Source organism: Ixodes scapularis, unplaced genomic scaffold (genome assembly GCF_016920785.2).
Source record: "Ixodes scapularis isolate PalLabHiFi unplaced genomic scaffold, ASM1692078v2 ptg000120l_1___fragment_3__unscaffolded, whole genome shotgun sequence".
NCBI classification, from domain to species: Eukaryota; Metazoa; Arthropoda; class Arachnida; order Ixodida; family Ixodidae; genus Ixodes; species Ixodes scapularis.
Genome location: NW_024609918.1, coordinates 351,733 through 378,601, shown reverse-complemented (window position 1 = coordinate 378,601; position 26,869 = coordinate 351,733). Strand labels below are relative to the sequence as shown.

Here is a 26,869-nt window from a genome sequence, read left to right as displayed (position 1 = left end):
TGACACTCATGACCCTCGTGACGTCATTCGTGACCCTCGTGATGACACGTGTCATTATAGAAAACGTCCCATAATTCAACGCGCGCGCGTTACGCCGACGGCGACGGCGACGCCGCTCAAGCCGGGGCGTAGCTTTTTAGCTACGCACCGGCTTGAGCTGCTCAAGGCCTCAAGAGCTGCTTTCTAAAACCGGTTTTGTTGCAGCCGACGCAGCTGTTGCTATAGCAACCCCAACGACCTTTAGAGCGGTAAACCGAGGCTTTCAGGCGTGCCCCAGAGAAAAGAGCTAAAACCCTTGATAAGTCCTCTTCGTGGCGAGAAAACATTGTATAATATATTATATAATGTACCGGGTCGCCTCAGCAAACGACGCGACTAGAACGGGCCTATGCCGCACATCTGGCCGCATATGCGTGTCTATTTGAACCATATACTTAGCTGGTAAAAGGTTTACAGTGCGCCGAGCAATTACCTCGAAGAGCCGCTCTGCTGTGTTTTTCATCCAAGTGGAATGCCGTCATTATAATTACCTAACTACGCAACTATTTTAGAATATATTCTTACTTTCCATGGCTATACAGTCAACGGTGCGAGGACGAGTGCATGAACAGTGTACTCAACTGTTAAACATAACGCGGGAGCGGTGGCCGGAGAGACTGCATGCGCCATCTACCAGCTCACTCTGGGAGCTTTTGCCGCTGCTGTTGTCTGGAGTTACACTCCCAGCTCCGAAGCAATCACCGATGCGTGAATCGGCGATACATAAAACGCTTTTTGATTTTTTTTGCTGTTGTTGTTTAAAGAAGGCCTTCGGCCTTTATTAGAGAAACTGCAAGATCACCGAGATATGGTAGCCCGGCATGGGAAATGCGTAGATGTGACTAAACAGACTGGAAAAAACAACAAAACAAACAAGTAAAAATTTAAAGCGTGGGTGATAAAGAAAGGAACGAGGAGGTCGTGCGATAATTGTACCGGGGAGTGGCGACAATCCCAAGAAGAGCCGGCTTATTCTCTGCCGCATCATTGATTTAATCGCTAGAGAGCTCTGGTATCAGTTATGTTTAACAGTTGAGCACACTGTACGCCTATTAAAACTGTAGAGGCAAACTCCTCCTCTTGTCGAAAATGCAAGAAAACGTTTTTCACGTGCAAAAACCAACTCATGTTTAGAAACAAACCGAAGCGCCCCTAGCGGATGCCACCGGCGCCGCGCGTGCGCGATGGAGAGTGGGCAAAAAACTCGTCGTCGCCCATGAACAAACCATTGGAATACGATGTTGTTCAGGTCGGTGTGAGTCCCCGAGCTCGTGTTCGCGTTTAATTGATGATTTTGCGTCTTCCTGGCAAATGCAGACTACTTTAGCGGCATCAGCAAAATTAACTAGGCACGTTACAGTGGATGTGAAAATAATACGGACTTGATTATCTTTAAAGAGTGTATCTGTATGATCACTACCCCTTGGGGTAGCGATCATACAGATACACTTAAAGCGTTAAATCCCTGCGTTAAAATCACCGAGTAAAAGAAAGGGCTCTGGAAGCTGGCTCAAGAGAGAGTCGAGATCTTGTCGCATCAGAGAAAGAGAAGGTTGAAAGTACACTGAACATAGAGTTACGGTTTTATGCAACAATCAGCGATAGCTTCGAGTGGCGTCTGAAGCGGAACCTCTGCACACGGAATATGTTGTGGAAGCACCACAGCAACGCCGCCACAAGAAGTGGACGTGCTAAGGCGGTCTTTACGAAGCACACTGTGGCGTCTCAGAAAGTTAGTGTGAGATGTATTCAAGTGTGTTTCCTGCAAGCATAAGGAAGATGCCTTATACTCTTCTAAAAGAAACTCAACATCTACGAGGTCAGTGAATAAGCCACGGTAGTTTCACTGAAGAGTTACACAGCCCATTTCTAAGGATTAAAAATTTCATAAACGAAATAAAGCAATTCTGCATGTGCTACACCAGTGGTTTTCAAATGGGGGTCCGCTAGGGCATTCTAGGGGTCCGCGAAGCTCAGCCTCATCAGTTAAGCCCGTCAATAAAAGTGGCCTTTTTTCAGATTGAGATAAACGTTCCAATTTTCGGGTGAGTTTTCTCGTGTACATACCAATAATACAGGAGATGGCAGGCTCTTTAAAGGGACCGCAAAATTCGGTTTCTTAACCTATCACGCTACGACTTTGTGCAGCGTTGCCCACAGATAGTGCATTTTTTGTGTAAAATTTGCAAAGAGCGAGCTTACCTGAGGAAAAAGTAAAGAAAGAAAAAGGCTTAGCTCCTATGGAAACGCAGCGACGCCACCGGTCCTTTGCTACAAAAACCTTTGCTACAAAAACAAACAAAAAAAGGTGACATTTTAGAGTGAGGTTTAGAACCTCGAAGTTACTCACCATAAATCTTGAAAAAGTTTTATCTTCCTTATCTTTTACAATGACTGTTCGTTCGGGACGATGCATCTTTAGGGCATGTCCAGAACTGGGGTTTTGGTTTGGGGGTTTGCCATGAGATGTAAAGTTTGTTCAGAACCTGTGGCGTGCCGCCCACCCCGGATCCCAGCAAGGGAATAGATAACGCACCATAATAAAAAAGGCTTTGCTGGAGAGGTTATGCTATTAGCACTGCTCAGGAACTATAACCAAGTGTGGGTCCGGACAAGGGGTCTATCGCCACCCAAAGTTAGGCCTTGCCGCCAAAGAATGTCAAGAAGAAAGAAGAGAAACGAGAAGAGTGAAAAGAAGAAGACAATTGTGAAAGAAGGGAGGGGATAGTAGAGGAAGTGTCGACTGACTGAATCGTCCTGGTCGGGCCGAGCCAGGACACCCGCCTACGAGAAGCGGGGCCGAAGTGGTGTATTGCCTCACCCAAAGGGCCCCAAAGGGTCCAAACCTACCCCGAGCTCGAACCCGCATGGCTCGGGGTCCGTGGTGACTCCACTCACCAAAAACCTGCTTTCACAGGTGCCCCCTGCGGGGAGGATGAGTGCTGTATTGGTTTGGCTGTTATTTGCGAGTTCTGTTTGTGTATGTCAGTGCATTGTATCGCATATTCACGCTTGTCTGTGTATTCATAGCTTGAATGGCGAGCTCGATATCTGCGACGTAGTTCGCTAGGCTTTATTGATTTAAAAATTTTTTTGCAACCTGGAGAAAACACACGGATTTTTTCACAAACTCTTTCAAAACAAAATCTCGCTTTAAAAAAAAAAAATCTTTTTCAATTTTTTATGAACAGAAACTTTTTTTCTGCTGGGCTGGGCAACAAAAAGTCTCATTTTACAGAAAGGAAAATAACCGAAAAGATTATTTTTTTTAGCAAAAAGTACAGAAATAAAGAAACAGTCGAAAACAGATAACTTTTGGGGGAAAAGCTGTCAAGCTTTTTTATTTCGTGTTTTACAGTTATTTTTTACCGTGCACGGTTCACAGTCACCTCAGCACACAAAGCTACTAAAAGGTGCCTATGCGGCACATCTGGCCATATATGCGCGTCTATTCAAACCGCAAGTTTGGGGGGTCAAAGATCTACAGAACGCCGAGCAATTACCACAAACAACTGCTGCTCTCTGGTGTGTTGTTCATCCAAGCAAAATGCCGTCACTATAATTCCTTAACTACACAATTATTGTAGACCATATTCTTCCTAATGATGAAATAATGATCGTAAGTACCTTACATGTTAGTCTTGAAAAAGTAAAGAGTACGTTACTACCTTACCGAAAAAGTAACGCGTTACCGGCAACGGCGTTACTTGTGACGCGTTGCCGCCAACACTGGTAGCGAGCCACCGACGTGCGCTTGGCCGGTGTTTTGTGCGCGAACACCGAAGGAACAAAATGTGGGTGGTCTCAAACGACGGTTTCCCTGAACATAAGCAAGCCTCGGGACGGAGATTGAAATGGAAGCCACAATTGTCTTCAAGAAAGTGTTTCCCGCACAAACGGTCGTCAGCGCGAGGCGACCATTATTTTCGATCCACGGATATTATCCACCTTCTGCGCCTTTCAGGGTCAACCGGAAACTTGTGAAAACTCAATCCGCTACTTTTTCTGCGCCTTTCGGTGCAAATAACGGCTACACAGCTTTGCGGCATGCTGAAATGCTATGACGCCCATGCAAAACGCGCACCCTTCTGCCCACACTACCCAGCTCCGGCAAAGGCCCCTGTATATGGAAAGGTAGCGCAGTTTCTCCTCTCCTCGCGTTTCCCTTCTTTCCATTGAGGGTTTTCCTCCTTGCCCTCCTCCCGCGCCATGCCCCCCCCGCCGCCATGTCTGAGCGAGGCCCACAAGGCGCGCGTAGGCGCGCGCCTGTGTGCCGGGCCCGACCGGGTGCCGGGCCGTACATGTTATTGCGTACGGCACACTAAAGTTTTTTTGTTTTCAAATATGAAAACAGTTCTGTTTTTTAACGTAAATGAACTAGCGTTTGAGCACGTTTATTGGAGTTATAAAGCACGGAAAGACGTCTCTATCGGCAAATATAATAGCGCGAGCAGAGTTGAAATCGCTATCGCGTGTGAAGAAAATTTTTCTCCAAATCTGCTCAACGCAAACAATTAAAAAAAAATTGTTGAGTAATTTGGGACATCGGCATACACTGCAAAAATATATTTAGTTTACCTTTTTATCGCAGCAAAAGCTGCGATAAACAGGCTATTCACGCAGTGAAAGCCATTACAAGTGAAGATGTCTCATATTTAGATCCGCATGCAGCTGGAGTAAAACCCATAGCTGTCATGTACTAGGCGAGGATAGGGACTTAAAAGAAGCATCAGAGCATTTTTAGAACTTGTCTTCAGCCGGTATGGGGGAAGACAACTTCACAATGCCTGCTGCAACTGTCATTACGTCATCCAAAACAGGCACCAGTGTCCATGCACATAGAACAAAGGATAAGTACACACGCCGGCAACATGAAGGTGAACACCTTACCTGGGTTCTTGCCTGTTTTACGGCTCCTGAAAGCTATATTAACTTTCAACGTCTCAAATGGTACGTGGTTTGGGGTCTAAACTTTGCGTTCTAGCCCTCTTCTGGAACAGAGCTTGTTCCAAAAATATCAAGAGCGTCAAAAACAAAAAGAAGGGTGTTCACCTTCATATCGCTCGCGGGTGTACATTGATCGTCCCTTGTACGCTGTAGCTGTCATACTTTCAATCCAACCGCTTTTAAGCGCAATGAACCAGAACAACAACCGAAGAGTTGGCAACACCGTTTAATGCGACGACTGAATGGTTACATCATCTAAGCAATGTCAACAAAAATGTATGTAGCTGCTGACCGATAAATGTAGGCTTAGATAAAGTATGCGTCATAGTTTCAGCCTCAACGCGCAAATATTGTTCATATGTATCTTTCTTGGGCGACAGCTACACCAGTGTGAGAGAGCCCACGTCGAACACTTTCACACATATCTTCACTATGGCAAGATTTCTTGCCTTCGACTGGCTTGAACACTTCATTTGTAGCATCACAGCAGGTCTTGCTTGAGCAGATGATCATCTCGCTACGACTATAGCTACAACCACGCACCGCAGCACGGTGGAAGAAATACATTTAGGTGGTGACTCTGGCCGCTCTCCCCGCGGGGAGCGAGCGACCAAATCGTGTTCGGAACTAGGAGTATACTCTGTTTCACCTTATGATGTACCGCAGGAAAGGCTACAAGCGCGAGCTCCCTACTCTGGGGCACAACCCGGCGGCGCAAGCTCTCGTGACTTAAGAGCAGCTGCCAACGCAAGCAAGCAACGCAAGGCGTAGCTTGCTCGCGCTTCCAGCCCTCGCTGCGGTACAAGGTAGGGTAAAACGAAGTGTAGTTGTTCCGTGCCGCCGCGGAGGGCGCTGAGGTGTGAGCACCGTGGGTATGAGGTCTTACTTCGGCGGCCACGGAGTCGGGGGCGTAGCTTGCTTGCCTTTTTCGCGGTGTGGTGGTGGTGTGCGGTCAGTGGCTGACCTCATGTTTAGCTTTGGTGCTGTGTCAATCACCGGTGCCACCATCGTGCACGAAGGTGCGCATTAACCCGAAGAGGAAGTTATGTTATAAGGATGGGAAAGACGCGCTTCGTTCCCAACTGCAATGCGGGGTACAGGAACTGCGCAGAGGAACTGCGTCCTTGTTTAAAGCTCCATCGAATGACGCTCGCCTGGAGCAGTGACGTCGTACAAACCTGAGGGCCGACCGCAAGTTACTGCCTAGTCTCCTCATCTTGTTGACCAAGTGAAGACCGAGCTTGACAGTCTAATTTCTGTCGAACCCTGGGTATGCGAAGATGTCTAGACAGAAAAGGCTTATGAAAGCAAGGCTGTGGACTGCATGCTATATTATGTAACTGGGTTTTTGAGCGTGAAAATAAAAAAAAAAGCTACACGCTGCCCTGCATGCCGATCCGCTTTCAGCATCGACAAGAACACTTCTACTGAAGCATCACCGACAAACGTGAAGAACAGAGGAGGCCTTACACACCCCAACAAGAGCATTGTCCAGCTACTGAAGAAAGCGGAACAGTTCTTCGTGCAAAATAAAAGCCACAAGACTGTCTACTGGGACACAATCGACAGTGTTCTTGACACATGCACAATAACGTTTCCATGCGCTGAACACAAAGAAGAAACAATCGCCCAGTTGCTTCACTACTACTTCAGCATGCGAATGCGACAACACTGTAAGCATATTACGATGAGTAGGAACAAGCAAGTTTAAGAGATAAAGAAATCAGCAAAGCAGCGCTCGTCTTAGTTTAAGGGCATGGGCGAGGAACACAGGATGTATGAGATGGCGTTCTTTGGTAGTATGCAGTGAATTCAGCTTTTATGTACATTTTAAAGGAAAAATATTTGTCAGGTATTTTTTTTTGCCTGTAAGACGGGGTGACACCATATTGAGCGAGTATAGATGAAAAGTGATTTATGTCTTATAACCGCTACAATTGTTTGACTTTCAGTCACAGTGTCATCATGTCAGTCAGTACGTCATCATACTGTGTCATCGTTTCAGTCACTATGTCATCATAAATAGGAATTTTTTCGGCTCACAAGGTTTGTATGTTCCACAGTACAAGTTGACATTGTATGTATAAACCATTTGTAATGCTAAAACCTTTATGCGCATTTAAAGAATTATTTAGGCCCCACTATTTAACATTATTAGAATTTGTTTGTTTCAATAAGGCAGGAGCAGGGTGGGAAAAATCACCCGACCTCATATAAAGCCACGCAATTTGTGTAAACAATTTATGGAACTGTTACCAAACATGTTGCTTGACAAAACATTCGAGCATGACCCAGGTGTTTACTCTAAATTACTCTTAATTATTGAAGGCCCAGTAGATTATGGCGGGAAGTTTTATATTTATACGAGTATTTTTGTCACGTTGAGTCATCATCGAAATGTTCTCGTTTGAAAAAAGAAAAAACAAAAAACAAAAAAAAAAAACAGGAACCGCACGGGGGAAAGGCAATCAGTGCCAGTGCGCCAACATAAATCCATCATTTCACAGCACAGTACACAGGGACCGAGTAAAGAATGCATAATTTTCTTCACAAGTCCTCTATACAAGCCTTCACGAGCCCCTAGGGAGGCTGTAGTGAGGGTGGGCGCAACTCAAAACCTGGAGAGCGTTTGCAATTTAATGGCGGCGCCTGAGGGAGAGGATTCGAGAAAGGATATGCGCCAGTGTCGCCTGCACGAGAGCAGGCGCCCGCTCTGTTGCAACTCTGTTGCTCCATGCGCCTTTCCTCCTCTCGCCTCCCATTGCAAGCAACGAGCGCCTTGGCGCAGCCTCTCTCGCTTCCTTCTCGCTCCGAGAATTGCAAACGTCGAGCGGAGAAAGCAAAGTTGCCAGACAAGCAGCAACGTCCAAGATGGCGGAATTTACCATTTTTCGCGTTAAAAAAATACTTAACCTATCGCAACAAAACTGGTGGCTATGGAAAAGTAATCATTTATACCTTGTGTAAATTATCCAAGCACCTTAATGGGCTTTTATGACCCGAGTTAGGAAAGAAAACGACCCTTTGCCCCATAGACTCCCAGCAAAATTTAGCAATTAAATGGCGTCCATGTCCCGTGATCGCCGATCTAGCAGTTGCACCCACCCTCACTTGAGCCTCCCTACGAGCCCCTCCACCCTCTATACGAAGGCGCCATCTATCCCCTTGCGAGTGAAGCGCGCTCGGTGCGCCGAACATAATGTGGTCGCCGCGCGAGACGGAGAGTCACCACCTAAACGTATTTCTTCCACCGCAGAGCCGTTTATTGAGATACCCGGCTCTGTTCCACCGTGCACCGCAGCGATGCAGGCGTCGAAGGAGCACAACCTGTGTACTACGCAGTTAGTCGCCGTCAGCCGACGCTGCTCGTTCAGTATTCAGCGCTACCCGCCCAGGTTCTTCGTTTGTACGTGGCACCGAGTGCCACGTACAAATTTCCTGCGCACCTTATCTTGTACCGTAGCGAAGGCTAGAAGCGCGAGCTCATAGCGTTGGCAGCTGCCCTTGGTGCACGAGAGTTTGTGCCGCCGAGATGTGCCATAGCGCAGGGAGCTCGCGCTTGTAGCCTTTTCTGCGGTACAACACAAGGTGAAACAGAGTACAGTGCTGTTTATGAAGTCCTTTATCGACCATCACGTGAAGGAAACTAAGCCTTGTGACCTCTATACTCGCGGACAACTTTTTGTGGCTATGCCGTAAAAGCTAGAGCGCGTGCGCTCGAGTACTCTGAATGCCGATTCAAGCCGTGCGCGCGGCTTCAATCGGCGTTCCAGGTGCGTGACGCACGCGCTCTACCTTCGACTGCATAGCCACAGAAAGTTGTGCGTGAGTATAATCTGAAATGTATTTTGTGAAGGCAGCGGCAATAGTGGAAGAACTTACCAAATTGCTTTGACGATCTGGACGAGTCACAACTTCAATCAGTATTTTATACGCCCCCTCCCCCCGCCCCCCCCCCCCCCCCTTTCCCCCAAACTTTAATCTAGCTCTCTACTCCGATTAGGTCTTAAAGTGTGAACAGAAGCATAGGTTTTATTTGCACGACGTTTAGAGAGGAGTCCTCCATAATTTCCTATATAGAGTTCAAGTAAGACACTACACCCCCCCCCCCCCCCCCCCCCGAAAGAGTGTTTCAGGGGGATATTACAAATTTCTAGCTCCCTAGAAATTTTTGACCCACCATCCTTCCAAGGAAGTGAAAATTTTAGATAAACTCCCGACTTGAACGCTTCCTTCTCAATGTTATTTTCACAACCATACCAAAGCTCAGACAGTCTGCAACGTTGCCACGGCCAAGACCCTCCATTCCTGTCAGCCCTATTAGCCCCGAGAGCGAGCACAAGCGTCGCTGCGGTCGCCGTGCCCTGATTGGTTGAGGTGTACCGTGACGTCAGGGGAAGGACTCTGCTCCGCGATCTCGCATCCGGCTTGCTTCCCTGCACCGGTTTCCTGGGCCGGCTTGGCTAGAAGAAGTGTCTCAGTTGAGACTGCTCAAAGAAAGCGCTGCCAAGGCTCGGGCGCGCGAGCGTCTGAGACTCGGCTTAAGCTCGAGCGCTAGCCTTGACAGCGCTTTCTTTGAGCAGTCTCAACTAGGGTGCCTCAATGTCCTTCTGTTTAGGGTGATGCCACCCTTTGTAGTACCCGATGCCGACAGCACGCGCTCACAGGGCAAATACAAAGAAATCGACGAAAACAAAATGTCGCCATAGCACAGTCAGCGACACAAACGCGTGCAGGGACACGCTCTTTCACGCGCTTCGGAACAAAAAAAGAAAAATAAACGTGTGGGACAAAATGGCGAGATGTCTCCACCCTAAGCAGAGCGCACATGAAGGCACCCTAGTCTCAACTAAGACTCTGCTTCGAGCAAGCCGGCCCTGGTTTGGCCTTGTCTGCCGCGTGCACCTCGAGGAGCGGGACCTCGTTTACGTGGTGTACAAAACGCTGGGTTACGCCGATATCGACGTGCTTCCGTACATTTTATAAACCTGCTTGTCTTTTTTACCTTTATAATTGGGTTACAGATCCCGAAAGCTATCGGCGGAGGCAATTCCACCGATGAACCTCCCCGTCCGTCCACACGGCACAAGACAATCTTGCGAGGGGTCGGTGGAGCGGCGGCGTACGTGTATCAGATGCAGGAATTGTGTTTCTTGCATGTTCATGATTTAGGAGAATATTGTCACGCTTTCCTTGGCTCCCTGGTTTCTCCCTCGAAGCAGGTCTTTGGCACACTCACGTCGGAGTTGACTGACAAATGTTTTCAACTCGTTCTTACAAACTTCCCACGTGGTCAAGGCGACTTCGTGATTTTTATACCACTGACTTGCCGTTCCTTCCAGTGAGAAGTAGATGTTCTGGAGGCGCTGCTCATCAGTCCATCCGTTGTGGAGTGCCACTCGGTCGTACTGCAGGAGCCAGTCTTCTAGGTCCTCGTAGATTTCACCGCGGAACGGCGTCGGCACGCGGGGGACCACAGGCAAGAATGCGCAGGACGACGCGGCTGGAAGGTTTTCCGTCTGCTGGGCCGGGGAGCTCATCGTCGGTTTGATGGCTTGTTCGTCTTGTCCGGCAGCGGTCCAAACTCAGGGCGTTGTCCTTGCAGACGCTGGCTTACCCGGGGCCCTGCCTCTTCCACGAATCGACGATGTGAAGTGGGGCTTGCCGAACGGGTCCTCGGAGGGGTACGGTTAAGAAACATAGGGTGCGTACCCCGCACCTCCACCAGATGTCACGGGTGGTGATTCGAAAACAATAAATAAACAGGAGGAAATTAACGTTCACTGGGGCGAACTTGTTCCCAAAATAAAGAGAACACAAAGAATAAGGACAAAGCGTCGCGGACGTCGAACTCGGCGTAACAGCAGGTTCGAACGCTGGGGCGAAAACTGACTCGGCTTGCCAGGCGGAGCCCCTTTTGTACACGCGTGGGCTTCTGGAACAATCGACGTAAAAGGATCGGTGCGCAGAACATTCTAAACTCGAATTAGCCGAGACGGTTTTCGAATTTACCAGAACATCACAACACAGCGTCAACAAAAATGTGTAGACGCGGCCAGGAATCGAACCCTGGCCTTCTGCGTGGAATGCAAGCACGATAACCGTTAGGCCACGGGCGCGCTTTTCTTTTTTCTTTTTTGTCTTTATTGCCAGGCTTTATTCATTCACAAAATACACCCTCAGAAGCACTTCTGAAAAAAGGTCAAGCTGACTTACGACTGACGCACTCTGATTAACATGATCTTAAAGTGACCAGTCCGTCTAAAACTGGCAACCAATCAGGCCCTTCTCCCAAAACCTTATACACTTCTCTAATCTGACTAATGCTCTGAGTAAAATAGTGACATACTGGTCGAGCATCCACATCAGCATGCCGCACTGCCATGCGGCTCTTCCAGATACTGTGTAAGCCAATAACCATAAGTAAATCATACGGTACAGAGTCGGTTGGGGCAACAGGCAGAAAACGTATCCCGTGTGCGCTTAGAGGAAGTTCCTTTTTCAGAGTTCGCTGCAGTACATCCCAGTAGAACACTGCGTCCCAACAATTTAAAAACACATGCTCTATCGACTCGGGCCTTTTGCACAAGATACAGTTCACAGTCCAGGGAACAAATATGCCCTTTTCGTCCAGCCATGTTTTAACCGGAAGCGTTCCGCTGTGAAGTTGAAAGAAAAAGGTTTTCATTGTGGCCGGGACCAGCATTTTCTTAACGCGTCGAAGTACATCCTTTCCTGAAGTCTCGCTGTAAATAGCTCGATACAAAGGGGTTGGAAATGACGTTTCTATTAGATTTCTTGTAAGTCGCTTTCGAGAGACAGTACTGAGATATTCTAAAGAGAAACGCGTGGTTAAAAATTTGTATGCACCGACAACTTCCTTCAAATAAGCACTCAGTGGTCCCGTAGCACCATCACTGGATGAAACGATGAAATTGGGTAAGACACCCGACAATTGAACCTGAAGAACAGTACGCAGAAATGGATCCTCTTGATCACGCAGGAAAAGAAAACGGTTAACAATTTAGCGCATGAAAAGATGTGATAAAGAAAGACCACCATGCCGTACGCGCCGAAACAAATTCATCCGGCTGACGCGCTCCCAGCTGGACGCCCACACATATACAGCGAATACACGATGCAACTTCTGAATGTGAAATCGAGAACAATGCAAGACCTGTAGAAGATACCACAGCTTAGCGACAAAAAATGAGTTACACACTGTAGTACTCGCGAAAATAGACAAATGGCGGCCTGCACTGGGGGCCGCTTTCTCGCGCAGCCTATTTGTCTCTTCGCTCCACAGACCCGCGCTGTCACGATAGTATTCCAATGGTACGCCAAGATAACGGGTGGGAAGGGTTGACCAGGCAATTTGAGCGAGAAAGTTTGGCTTAGATGCCCATCGGCCGTGCCAAAACCCCGAACATTTCGACCACTTCACTGAACATCCGGTCCGAGTACAAAACGTTTTGGTGATTTCGATGTCTTTTTCAATACTCTCGCTATCTGTGCAAAAAATAGCAATGTCGTCCGCATAAGCCAAAATGTGTATCTCGCGCGCATTCAAGGTAAAACCGCGAACATGTTCACTCCGAATGATACTTAAGCAGTATGGTTCAATATACAACGCAAACAGTAGTGGCGAGAGCGGACAGCCTTGTCTAACAGACGATTTGACAGGAATGCGTTCACTGACTCGCTTATTAACAATAAGACTCGTTGTACAATTATAATATGCCATTTGCACACCTTCAAGAATAATAGGTCCTATATCGATATGCTTCAAAATTTGGCTTAAAACGTCATGAGACACCCGATCGAAGGCCTTTTCCAAGTCAATTTGTAACATGGCGACTTTGCGCAGCTCACCGTCACAACACTCCAACATACTGCGCGCAACATGAATGTTGGTCCAAATAGTCCGACCCTGTATGCCGCATGTCTGATGAGGCCCAACAACACTCGTTATCACACGCTGCAAGCGGCGAGCGAGGACTTTCATTAGTATTTTATAGTCAACATTAGTAAGGCTTATTGGACGGTAGGAGTTAACACTGCGAAGCTTAACGGGATCGTCACACTTTGGGATTAACACTGTGTGTGTGCGTGAAAAGGAGGGGGGGGGGGGAGAGCTTTTCTTTCATATGCCTCGGTGAAAACTTCGAGTAACACGGATGAAATTTCATGTTTAAATGTTTTGTAAACACCAGCAATTAAGCCATCTGGCCCAGGCGATTTTCCAGGTTTTTAAGTCATCTATCGCTTTTGTTACCTCTGACAAGCTGATTGGTTCCTCTAAAAAGTCCTTATCGTTTCCGTCAACCTTCGGCAGTAGAGGCAGAAAGTCGTCTTTAAATCCTGACAGTGGTGGGGCGCTACAACTAAACAGCTTTTTATAGTGCTGAACAAACGCCTCTTCGATATGAGCACGCGGCGTCGGTGCAAGGCACGGGAGCAGGGCACCTTGCTGCCCATTGCCGCACGTGCGGGTGCAGGCCACAGTTTAGTAGCGTCTCCATTATGAACAGACACAGGAATGCTTTCGCGTGCGAGATCCTCGAGGCCCTGGCCATTGAGCAAACCGGCGACGACTGCCTGAGCATGCCCTCCATCACGGTCAGCAAGAAAGAAAGGCAGTGTTTGCAGTGTGGCACGGCGCCGTGAAAGGGACTAGGAGGGACATGTTTCGGCGGTGGTCTGTGGGTTGTACCAAAATTAATAATTAATAATTTAATGTAATTAATTAGTTTCAATTTTAATTTAATATTATTTAATTAGTATCTTCATTTATTAGTATACTGTAAGGATTTAGGGTCATTCATTGGCATTACTTTAGGTGTGAATTTGTGGGTCACAGTGAAGAAGAAGAAATATAAAGTCTTAGTTGATAGTCAGCGGTGTGTATGTCTCTGTTTCTACCTGTCTGTGTTTGTCCCTCTCGTTCTAGCTGACCATTTACCTAAAAGATATGACTTTTGTCGCTGGACAAAACTCCTAAGTGTTCTATTTCAACTACATCATTAGCTCGCGCATATTTTTTTTCCGCCGCCACCATTCTTTTTGTCGGCTGCTCTCCCACCAAAAAACGCTTTGAACGAGCCCGTATTGCCGCCCCCTTGTATCGGTCGCGATCGAGATTTTCGAGTTTGGCTTTCAAGTGGTTAATATCCTCAATGAAAACACCGGGTGCACGGCATTCTTCCTGTAGCAGCTTGTCTAAGTTTTTTCGGTACTCCAATTCTTGACTCTTCTCTTGATTCTTTAGGAGACAAGTCCTTTCAAGTGCAGCTAATTTCACCTTTTGTTTAAATGTTTCCCAGCGCTCGCTTGCACTGCCTCCTTTCAGTTGCGCGTCCCTCCAGATTGTCTTAATACAGGAAAGGAATGGTTCATCCTTTAAAAGTTTCGCATTCATTTTCCATAATTCCCATGAGAAACTGGCCCCCTCTTTCTTTTTACCTAATTGGAATGTGACAAGGCAGTGATCGCTAAAAGCAACGTAGTCTACAGAATAACTCCGACACAAATATACCAGATCCGATGCAATATACGCCCGGTCCAGTCTCGCGTGACTGACACCCTGAAAGTGCGTGAAAGGCATACAGTTTGACCGAGGCACACAGCATGCGACGTCTTCCAGAACAAAATCTTCAATAATGTTATTTAATTCTAGGGTACTGGCATCCCTATAGCGCGTTCGGTTGGACCTGTCTTCAGCTCGGCAGACACAATTGAAGTCACCCAAAATGATCAGAAAACGATCGGACTGGCAATGTTGGTAAACGTTTTGGAAAAAAGCCCGGCGCTCCTCAGCCTCATTAGGTGCATAAACACAAATGACACGCCATTCACTTCCCATAACAGAAAAATCACACATGACGAACCTCCCAGATGGGCAGGTCGTGACGGTTTGCACGGCAGCACCTAGAGATTTTCTGAGGAACAGGCAGCAGCCAGCCGAGAAACCAACAGCATGACTCACGCAGACTTCATACCGCGCCAGAAAAGGCCGCACCATGCAGTCGGTCTGGTCCTCGCTCTCGACTTCGGTTTCCTGAATAGCAACAATGTCCAGGTCATGCTCGGTGAACAGCCGGTAGAGCTGTTGCTGCCGTCGTCTGGCTGCAAGTCCGGGAACGTTCAACGTAGCCACGCGCAAGGCGTTTTCAAGGGAAACCATCGGAAAGCGAGTCTCAGACCTCGTACGCTTGGGTCACCTCTCGCCCTACCTGAGAAGAGACGAAGAACGGCTGCGGCCAGCGCGTCGTCCCCTCTTGCTCGTCACTACGAACCAGGGTCCCTCAGTCTGCTGGAGCGTCTGGTCGGTTCCCTGCTCCGGGTCGCTGAGCCGCCGCTTGATCGCCTCGGTCGCGAAGTCCATTGCTGTACCATCTCCGGCGTCCAGTGCGTCAGTGTCGTCCTTAGCTGCCGGTGTCGTCTCACTGGTCTTCTTCGCGTTAGGCTGATTATCACCGACAGTGCCTCCTGCCGTCAACGTTACGGTGGAGACCTGGCCTTTTGGCATCGCCGACAGCTCGGGTTCCTGCTCACCGGACTCTTGACGGTCTTGCGAAGAAATCTTCGCGGTTGGAGTCGCCGCCGACTCGGCCTCCTCCTCGTCCATTACGAGGTTTCTGTCCTGGCTGTCGGTGGTCTTGCTGGCAGCAGCTCGAGCGTACGACCGTACGCAATCCGAGGCCTCATGCCCGAAGGCTCGACACTCCTCGCACCTCGGCACTCTGCAGTCGCGCCGTATATGTCCCGTGCGTCGACAGCGGAGGCACACCGGCGCCCGTCCGGGGACGACAACCAGGAGCGGGCCTCCGTAGAGGCGGAGCTGATGCGGCAGGGACTCCGGTGTTACGCCTTCGCGGAGCACCATGCGGACGATGACGGTAGTGGAATCCACGTCTGCCAGGCCCTCGATTCTCCACTTCTCTCGGGTGACACCCTTGACCTCCCCGTATGTCTCGAAGGCCCGTCGAAGGGCGTCTGCAGTTACGTCGAATGCCACCCAGTGGACTTTTACCTTCAGCTCTCGTTTTTCTGGATCAAAGACCAGGCATGGTCGCCCCTTCACCAGCATGGTCCCCTCTCGCAGAAGCTTCACTTTGGCGAAGGCGGTGTGCAGCTTGAGCAGCCAGACGTGCCCCATTTGAAATGCGCCAAGTCCTGCTACGTCTTCCCGAACTCCCACCTGGTTCAGAGGCCCTACGAAGTCTTCAGCAAGGTACGGCCGCCCCCGGGTATCAGCGTGCAGCACAAGGCTGCATTTCATGGCTTCTCCTGTCGGCAGAGTAGGCAGTATCACTGCGTAGCCGTTGGAAACATCGCCGCGTACGGCATCACCGCGGCTCAGAGCCGCCGTCATCGAGCTCACAGCGGAGCGATCCATTCCACGTGCGCACGCTACTGCGCACGTGGAATTTTATGTCTTGCGTTTTTACCAAAATAGTTTATTCGCTCGCAGAAGCAATTGACTTTCAAAGTTTTTATCGGAGGGTTTTTCCTTTTTCCTCCTAATGATGTCCCCAGCCAAGCTACAACGACTTTCCACCGACGCGCTGGATGGAACGGCAGCGTTGAATTTCAGAAACAGGCTGTGCAGGGCCGGGTGAGCAGATGTCGGCATCTTCGGTGTCCATGACGAAGCATGTGAGGTTTGCTTCGGCTAGAGGATCTTTTATAACAAACTCTCCTTCTTTCTTTCTTCGGTGAGTGGAGATTGTTATGAATGGCCTCTCTTTATTGCCACGACGTTCGGAGAGTACGCGCGCTGAGCGAGTGCACCTGATCGTCAAGGTTTCACGTCATGCTAGTGCTACGCTATTGAAAAAAAAAATTGTTTTGGTTTAACAGGAAATGAAACGAAGTATACCTCGCCGCTGACGCCGGGTCCAACGAGGGGATCCCCCAAGGGTGACTCGCAATCCTTGCCAGCAACTACGGTGTCCTGACGCGCCTGACACACCTGACAAGTAAATCGTTTTCAACAAAGAGGAGGTCTCCCTGGCGTGAAAGGTCGGGAGGACACGAAGCATTACGTGAACGAGCATCGTCGCTCGTACAGTTGCAGCTGGAAGCAGGAACGTGCTCCCATGAACGAATTATCCGCGTCTGCGTTTGTGCGCGGGGGAGCCAGGCTCTGCAAGGAAGTATGCGCTGAGGGCGAGGCGATCATGGGAACAGGCGCCCAGCTGCAAGGCCATTCTAGTAGCGCCTCCCGAGGAACCCCCAAACCGCTTGAGTCAGATCTCACTAAAGACAAAAAACATGAAAACAACAACCCTCGGAGTGTCTCCGTCTTTCACGGTTGCAGATGCGTGCATTACCGGATTAGGTCAATACCCGACCAAGGTTTGTTAAGAATCTCTGCCTGCGTTCGTGCTCGCCGGTGTTATGTTTTGGCTGCTCGTCGCCACCTTGGCCCAAGGACGCCTGTGATGCAGAACGGAATGTGAGGGGGCCCCTTGTTCGGGAACGCCACTTCATCTGCCGGCGTCTTATTCATTTCTGCGCTCAAACTTTCGTGATGAGCAAAATTAGCACTAGATTTTCAAAATAGTTAGTAAGTTGAGTAGAAGTTACCTGAAAACGTAGTTAAATTAAACTACTAATTACAGAAATAAAGTTGTAACTGAAAGTTACCAAGTTACTTGGAAGAGTAGTTAAACTACAGTAGTTCGAGTAGAGTAGTTGAACTACGTTCAGGTGTGGTTGTCACCACAGCTGAAGCGTTCCGCTAGAGGCGCGACTTTTTGACCTCCTCCCGAATATAAGCCCCATTGGCTCTTCATATGCAAGTAATTTATCAATCATGCTTATCTAGACAGACATCGTATAATACTTTTGTTCTTTATTACAGAAAAAAAATTGTTTTTAGTGCCACCAAACAACAACGCTGCATGTCGAGGAGGTGCCAAGATAGGTCCTCGTTTAACTAGTCGGTGTACAAAAATTTCTTTACAAAGAGACTACCACCTCGATTTCGGTTGAGCTTATCAAAGATGGAAAAGTTGAGGAGAAGCTGCTCATACCATGAACCAAAATGACGACCATACGAGGAGCTTGGCGCAACTTTGTCAGGATCGCGTAAATCCACAACTTTTAAAACAGAAGTATAGGCCTGTAGCTCCCAAGGTTTGAACAATGCCACTAGAAAGCAAAATAAGTAGGTTTCCGAGGAAAAAGGACAGTGATTTTCGGCCCGGGTAAATAAGTTATGCATCGCAGAAAGCTCAAACTCCGTGAGAATGTGACGTTAGAAGTTGGGATAGACAAACGCAAAAGATTGAGAACGTAACGTTACTAAACTAAAAAATGAAAAAAAAAAAAATTAGAAACACGAATTTCGTTTGAGTCGACGTCTAGTTAACCCTTATACCGTCAAAACAAAAATTGACATTTTGAACCTTGTGGGATTTATATGAGTGAAAAACTCGTGTCAGCAAGTTTTTTCTTGCTGACAAGCTTTTGTTTACCGAAATAGGTGCTACAGGAAAAAAAAACAGCGTTACTTCTTATTTTTGGAGATGTTAGGCTTAGGAGGACGTCGGCTCAGAAAAAACTTTCGTCTTTCTCAATTATCTTTTGATCCAGGTAACGTCATGTTCTCAAACTTCTGGGTTCTTTCCCAGCTGCTATGACGTTCTCACGGTGTTTGAGCTTTCTGCTATGCATAGTTTACTCACCCAGTCTGAAAAAAACAAGGTTCTCTTTCCTTAACAACTGAAGGGTCGGTCCCCCCCCCCCCCCCACACGCACAAAAAAAAAGAAAACAAACAAACACACAACAACAACAACTCAAAAACATGTTTGTTTGTTTGTTTTCGCAAAAATAAACTAGGCTTTGCCGAACGCTCATTTTTCGCCCAAGTGTAGCGCTAGAGGTCCGAAACAGATGCCAAAGTTTCAGCGCTAACCATTATCTTATACAAAAATTATGTGCCTATCTGAAACTTCCAATGGGAACAGGGGGACCATTTTCTTCCGTCTTTGCTAACAAGCGCCCATGGAGCGCCACGTATTCGAGAACTCGGTCTGCCACTATTTTCCGAATTAAATTTTAAAAAGAAATCACCTCTAAAGTTTTATTAAGATAAAGGCTAGTGCTGAAACTTTAGCATCTGGTTTTGACCTCTACTTCTACATTGAAGCAAAGAATCAGCATTCGGCGATCAATAGTTTAATTTTGTCGTAAGAAAAAACAACCTTGTAGCTTTGTTTTCTACGCATATGTATGTGTCTGTGTGTGTGTGGGGGGGGGGGTACCTTCTATTTGTATAACATTTTTAGGTCCTCCTTACGCGTCTTTTGCGCCCAGCAGAGATACTCAAACGGATAGCAGACGACAAAACAAAACAAACATTCGCCTGCTTTATAATCAAACAGAAACGTTGGTATGAATCCATTTTGAAAAACAGCGCGAATGACACACGGACAAGAAGGAGAGAACACACAAGACGAGGTGCTGTCCTCGTCCTGTGTGTTCTCTCCTTCTTGTCCGTTTGTCATTCGCGCTATTTTTCAAAATGAAATTGCAGTGAGACCGCTGCTTCAGGACCCATGGTGAGCAGTTCAGCGAACCGCACTAGCTACACATCACACTGTCATAACAACATCATACAATATCAAAGGCGCATCCACCTGCTTTGAAATCGAGAACCGGTGTCCTAAAGCGCGTCTGCAGTTGATATCCGCCGTAACATGTTTTCAAAATGAAACCGCACCGGGAACGAAGCCGCCCATATGGCATACCTCTCAACGGAGTATACATATTCAGTTGACTACAACGATTTTATCGCATAATAATTGTACTTTTTTATATTGTATTCTTATTTTATTTAACGGGAATCCTTTATGAAGCGGATGTTCAGTTCAGTCAGTTTATGACAGGATGCAATCAAAATTCCAGCGCCGTGGTCACGAACTGGATGCCGTCATGAGGTGGGCTTCACGAGGGAGTATATAGTAGATGACAAATAAACAAAACAAAAATACGAAGAAACAATAACTAGACAACTTAAAAATAAAGGATTACCACAGGCACCTGTAGGTCTTAAAAAATGGAATTTTAATTTTTTAACAACGATGGATTTTTTTTTTCATATACACAAACACTGCATGTAAACTCCTTTGAAACAAAAAACAACAAAACCTTCTATACAGAACATCACGAGTCCTTCATTTACCTTTTAGTAAGGTAAGAACGGTACTTGGTTGTATTACGATTCTAAATATCTTGATCACTTAGAGATATGTGTTCCAGAAAATATCAAAATATCCATATTGAAAAACCGTCTTGGGGCCCACCAGGATTTGTGAAATATTTTGACGTACCCCTGAAACATCTTTGAGGAACTTAAAATTTCTGTCGAAGTTTTATAGGAGCCTACGTACCCTTTAAGAATTATTTTGAAGGGTGTATGAGACCCGTCATAGTTTTTTTAGAGGCTTGTGCGGTCTGTCCTATTCTTGAAACGTCAACCTATATACACTTTATACCTGTACGCTAGAAATACTCTACTATCTCGCGGATCGTAGAGTGACAAAGAGTGAATTTTCTAAAGCCGTCATGCACCCTTCAGAGAAGAAAGTCGTTCCTGCGCCACCTTCCCCTTGCGAAGTGATCTGTCACACTGGACGTGTCAACATGAATATCTCGACGGATGCTCATCTTCTTATCATAAACAATAATATGTTTGTCATTGGAATGTCGTGCCCTCGACAAGTGTATAAACGTGTCTGCTTTGTTCGGAGCAGTGTCGTGGCTTACTTGAAGAAGCTTTTGTTGCTGTGCGATGATGTAGGAACAATCCCGGGCCCCGGTTCTGATTTCAGTGAAAATACGAATCTGATCTTGCCCCTGCTGACCTAATTGCCCCAGGAACAAAAAAACATACTGCATGAAATTAAGTCCTCTGGTGAATGCAAGGCTGGTGTAGCGTACATTCACCAAAGCGCACATCCATATGATTTTTTTTATATTGAAAATGGCGCAAAAAAAGACGGGACAAAAAGTCAAAGAACCACACAGGACAAGCGGTAACTGGCAACTGAAGTGTTTTGGAAGCTTTCAAGTTTGCAATCGCTGTGCACGCTCGTAATCCTATTTCAACAGGAACCCGGCGTACCGCCAAATCAGTATATATAGCCCGCCCACCGCCTGTTGAAAAAGTTAGCAAAACAGGTACATCACCCTACCTATAAAATCTGAACAAGGAAAGGAAAACGTGCCGTGTTAATATTTACAAGCCAGATAGTGTTAATGAAGTTGTACTCTTTGGGTTGCATAAACACCGATGCAACGCTCATGCAAACGTCTTTGTCGCAAGCATGTATTTTTGCCGCCTCCAGCAACTCTCTTTCTAACCTTTCTTTGTTGCGTCCCTCCACCTGAGCACCGTCCAGCATGGGGGAACAACCACAAGTTTTACAATCCCCCGGCAAGTGAGAACCGTAATTTTTGCCTTGAGAAGCCACGTGCTCTCGAGGTCTATCATATAAGAAATATCCCGTATGGCTTATGTAAACACGACCACAACTCAGAGGAATCCCGTAAACCACCACAGTGGCACAAGGCACAAACTTTGTGACGTATTTTTTGCTGCAAGCAAGTTTCTTCACTTTCGGCCCGCTCACTGTAGCCATAGCGCACATTTTAGACAATCTCCACGGGCAGTGAAAGCAACGTCCAGGTCGAAAGCAACGTCCAGGTCGATCTGAAAAGGATGCTATCCTTTTCAGATCGTGCAACACTTTATGAATGTAGGGTAACACTACAAAAATTATTTAGTTTCCTCTTGGATGCAATGGTTAAGTTTTTCAACATTTTTTTTAGAAGGGGTTCCGCAACTTCCTGTATTTGAACTGAGGGAAACCCGGAGTGTTGCAAGCGACGTCTCTGGAGGTCAGAACTATCACTAATTACATGCGGACATGACTTCAGCAGTGCCGACCGAAGGCACAGCGAGGCGATGAGTGGCCTGATTCAAAAGCCAAAAGGGCCTTTTTTGTGTGCGGCATGTACATCCAGCACACATGTCAGTCACTTCCACAACTTGGACCTTTCGCTCCTGCTGGCTGAAAAGAAGGAAGATTCACGGTACTCCCAAACAAAAATATTTGGTGAGAAAGCTAAGATAGCTATCAACATGAACTTCCAGCTAGCAGACACACCACTGGCTAGGGTAAATCCAAGGGCTGTTAAGAAGCTGGAGGAGCTGAATCTCGAGACTTTGACAAAGCGTGCAAGAAATTTCATACTGGATGTCCTGAAGATGTTCTTTGTGCTGAACAGACCAAACGCCTCTAAACAGACCAAACGCCAACCATCCAACACCCCCTAAACAGACAAAACGCCAACCGTCCATAGCGCCACTTTTGTGTGATGGAGGGTTGGCGTTTGGTCTGTTTAGAGGTTGTCCCTTTGTGTTGGTAGTGTCTGATTGGAGGGTTTGGTGTTTGAACTGGTTGGAGGTGCCCCTTTGTGTTGGTGGTGGCTGATTGTGGGCTATATAAGAAGGAGGACTAAATAAACATGGTAGCCGAGTTTGAAACGTCGTCCTGTCTTTTTCTGTTCCTTCGACTTTTATGTTCTTTTCTTCCCCAGTCTCAGGTATCTTCAACATGGATAGCAATCTAAACTTTTTGCCAAAGGTGCATTTCGCAGGTTTGGTTTTTTTCTTGTAAAATTGCAAACTTCAGCTCTCTTTCTGTACGAAATGGGGCCAAAAAACTTGACAGGGTCTACAGCGGGCGGCGACGCAGACGATCAAGTCCAGTGGCGGACCGTGTTTGGCGTTCGTATTGCTAGATGACGTCAGTAGCAGCTTCCGAAGGTGCAGCCGTTCAGCTGAAGAAAGCAGACGAAATCTGTTGGCAGTAAAAGCGCCGACGTTGAGCAGACGTATTTCTTTTTACTTTAAGTTTTGCTTTTAATGTTTGCATGTCTTTTTTAACCAAAGGTACATTTCAAGAAGCCGTCGCGATAAGGAGGTAGCGACATCTACAATACGAACGCGAAACACACCCCGCTACTGGACTTGGTCGTCTGCCTCGTTGCCCGCCGTAGACCCTCTCAAGTTTCTTGGCCCGATTTTTTACATAAAGAGAGCAACGCTTTGTAATTATACAAGAAAAAAATGACATGTGAAATACACCTTTGACGAAAATGTTTAGATTGCTACATGAAGGCGTCGATTTTTACGGTCCATTTGAGAGCGAGCCTGGCGACTTGGGTCACCCTATATTTATAAATTAAAAAAAAAAACTGCCATGGGTATTTGACTTTCAGGAATGTATGTGCTCAAGAAAGTAAAAGTAATGGTCACTTAAATCTGAATGCATTCCTTCAATGAATTACAGAAGTACAGAAAAACTTATTTAGCAACGTGTGTAAAAAAAAAAAACTTCGTTTTATTTTTTCCGAACTTAGAGTGCACAGTATATATAGCCTTGTGCCCATGCAGCCCAGCTGCATGGGCACAGTTGAAGCGTACAAGGCCGTAGAACGAAAACGCAGACAAAACTCGAAGAAAGATTGCGGTGCTACCCTACATTCATGGGATTAGGCACAAGTTGAAAAAGATTGCCGCAAGAAATGGCGTTCAAGTAGTATGCTCCGCGCCCAACAAAGCCTAATCTATGTGCAGTCAAGTAAACCGAAGAACCAAGGAAAAATCCTGCAACACGGCCCGCAGAACGCAGTATTTCCCATGCAAAACAGGAGTGGTGTACCACATTCCCCTGTCTAGCGGGAAATGCTACATCGGCCACACGGGCCGATGTATCAACGACATTGCCCGCGAACATGCAGGACATCTGGCAGCTCATTAAAGGACATGCCAGTGCAGCGCAGCTTTTAACAGCACCACAGTGGCACTAAGCACCACCAATACACCAATCTTGCCAGAAACAACAATCGTCATGGAAGCGAAATGCTCGAGGCGCTCGCTATCGAGGAGCACGCGAAAGATTGCGTCAGCACCCCATCAATCACCGTTCACAAAAAAGAAAGACAACCTACGAAATATCACACCCCAAACAACAACCGCACAAGCTTGTGGCTGGTTTGTTAAAAAAAAAACACAATATTTTAGGGAATTCTGTGTCAATGCATTGTATATTTGTATAAGTGTAAATATCGGTAGTGAAGAAAGGTAAAAAACACAGGCGAGCTGGTGAATGGTATCCATAATAAACCTGAGACGAAGGAAAAATAAAAAAACGGACAGTACAACGAAGTCTCTAACACAGCTTGAAAATTTATTTAACAACCATCGTCTTATATACACGTCACCGACCTCCAAAACAGTTCAAAAGACCTCTTCGCCCACTTTACACAGTACCCTCACCCTCAACATAAACCGAACAACGCACACAAAGCAAACACGCCCACAACACAAAGGGACGCTAACTCGAAAAGGGAAAGCAGGAACTTCCGCACTTGACAAGGTCAGACCGAACCAAACATCACTTATAAACTCTTTTGTTCCCCTATCAAAAAACAACCAAAATTGCCCGAAAAAAAAGAGGAAGAGAACCCGAACCACGAAACAAGTGACCCAGCACTTAACAGAAAAACAAAAACAAATTATAAACCTAGAAACTTTTTTGTTCCCTTATCAAGAGCTAATGAAGGTTGACTAATACAGTTTCCGAAGCTTAAAATACGTAAAGTTTCCTTTAACACTCTCGTATGGCTATTTTTTTTCTCTATGTACGACTTCTGTATTCTCCCACTCTGGTACACAGTTGTTACACTCGCCTACATGTTTAGCAATTTCAGAGTTCGGTGCATTATTTTGAACTGCCCTTTTGTGCTCTAATATACGATCATTGATACAACGACCAGTCTGTCCCACGTAGGAGAACCCACACCGCAAAGTAATATTATAAACGACCTCTTCTTGACAAGGCACCGCTGGATCCCGGTGTTTTTTCGTACACCCCAGACCAGTCCCTGAAAATGGCGTCAACCTTTCGAGCTTGTTCTGCGCTTTAAATACAACATTAACGCCAAACTTTGACGCCACAGACCTGATATTGTGTGAGATGGCATGATGAAAGGGAACAGACACCCTATTTTTTAACACTGTTTTCTCCGGGGGGGCAAAGACAATCCGGTCCAACACTTTCGACACCACGCTGGATATTACCACCTGTCTATAGCCCGCTTCCAAAAGGCGCTCCAACTGCAAGGCTACTGCCCTCTCCATCCAATGTACACAGGACTTTCTGCAAGCGTTTCCTATTACAGAAGTAATCACACCTCTCTTCACAGTTTTTGAATGGCAACTATCGGCGGCCAGTAATAACTTTGCCGCCTCTTTCCCATACCTCCAGCAGAGACCACTGCTGGTATACAGCCTTAAATCCAAATACTGAATTTCGCCATTAACAGGCTGCTACTCTGTAAAAGTTAACCGAGGGCATTTATCCAGCACACATTGCTTGATCGTCTGCACCGACGTTCCCTCAAAGACGCAAATCAAAATATCATCCACGAATCTCCGGACTATAACCTTAGCATCCGGTAAAGAAGCTACAAAAACACTGACGTGATGATCCAAATGGTTCAAAAAGATTTCCGACAAAATTGGTGCGATCGAAGAGCCAATACACACGCCCTCTCTCTGAACGAACAGATCACCCTTGTACTCAATAACCGTAGAACTCAAGAAACTTTTTAAGCCTTTTACTGGTAATTTGAAAAAGGCCAAGCGAAGAGTATGTGCAGTGTTAGATGAGTGTGACTTTCCTAACGTAGTGAAGGGTTTGGGGAAAGTGGCGCAGTCAACTTTAAGGTTGAAGTTCTTGCTAAAAGATCATAAACCGGAGTGTCCCTTAAGAGTTGTTGTAAATGAAAACGGCACCTGGCAGAAAGTCCTGTCTGTTTTCGTGCAGAAATGTCTCGGAGGAGTAGAGGTTGATAGTCCCTTGTCTTTAAGAAACTCTGAGCAGCTGATTCAGTTGTTAACGCCTTATCATGGGAAGCCTTGCAGTGCTTCAACTTTAGATATTAAGGATCTCTTTTATTCCATAGAACAGACTGAGCTGCTGGTGAGGGTAAAAGGTTGGTGTGAGCAAAATTTGGTAAAATTCCAATCCGCGTCTGGAATTGATGTTGACAGCTTCATGAGTATTCTGGAGTTCTACTTGAGTTCTACGGTTATTGAGTACAAGGGTGATCTGTTCGTTCAGAGAGAGGGCGTGTGTATTGGCTCTTCGATCGCACCAATTTTGTCGGAAATCTTTTTGAACCATTTGGATCATCACGTCAGTGCTTTTGTAGCTTCTTTGCCGGATGCTAAGGTTATAGTCCGGAGATTCGTAAATGATATTTTGATTTGCGTCTTTGAGGGAACGTCGGTGCAGACGATCAAGCAATGTGTGCTGGATAAATGCCCTCGGTTAACTTTTACAGAGGAGCAGCCTGTTAATGGCGAAATTCAGTATTTGGATTTAAGGCTGTATACCAGCAGTGGTCTCTGCTGGAGGTATGGGAAAGAGGCGGCAAAGTTATTACTGGCCGCCGATAGTTGCCATTCAAAAACTGTGAAGAGAGGTGTGATTGCTTCTGTAATAGGAAACGCTTGCAGAAAGTCCTGTGTACATTGGATGGAGAGGGCAGTAGCCTTGCAGTTGGAGCGCCTTTTGGAAGCGGGCTATAGACAGGTGGTAATATCCGGCGTGGTGTCGAAAGTGTTGGACCGGATTGTCTTTGCCCTCCCGGAGAAAACAGTGTTAAAAAATAGGGTGTCTGTTCCCTTTCATCATGCCATCTCACACAATATCAGGTCTGTGGCGTCAAAGTTTGGCGTTAATGTTGTATTTAAAGCGCAGAACAAGCTCGAAAGGTTGACGCCATTTTCAGGGA

At 46.7% G+C, this 26,869-nt stretch overlaps 1 protein-coding gene across 1 annotated transcript; it reads right to left on the bottom strand.

Annotated features, from left to right (window-relative positions):
- Positions 1-15,214: 15,214 nt before the first annotated feature.
- On the bottom strand, positions 15,215-16,279 carry LOC115327896 (the record flags this gene model as incomplete). The annotated part of the gene is made up of 1 exon (XM_029988928.2): positions 15,215-16,279. A coding segment is annotated over one exon (1,065 nt), but the record flags the coding sequence as incomplete, so codon positions are not given.
- Between the last annotated feature and the right edge of the window lie 10,590 nt (positions 16,280-26,869).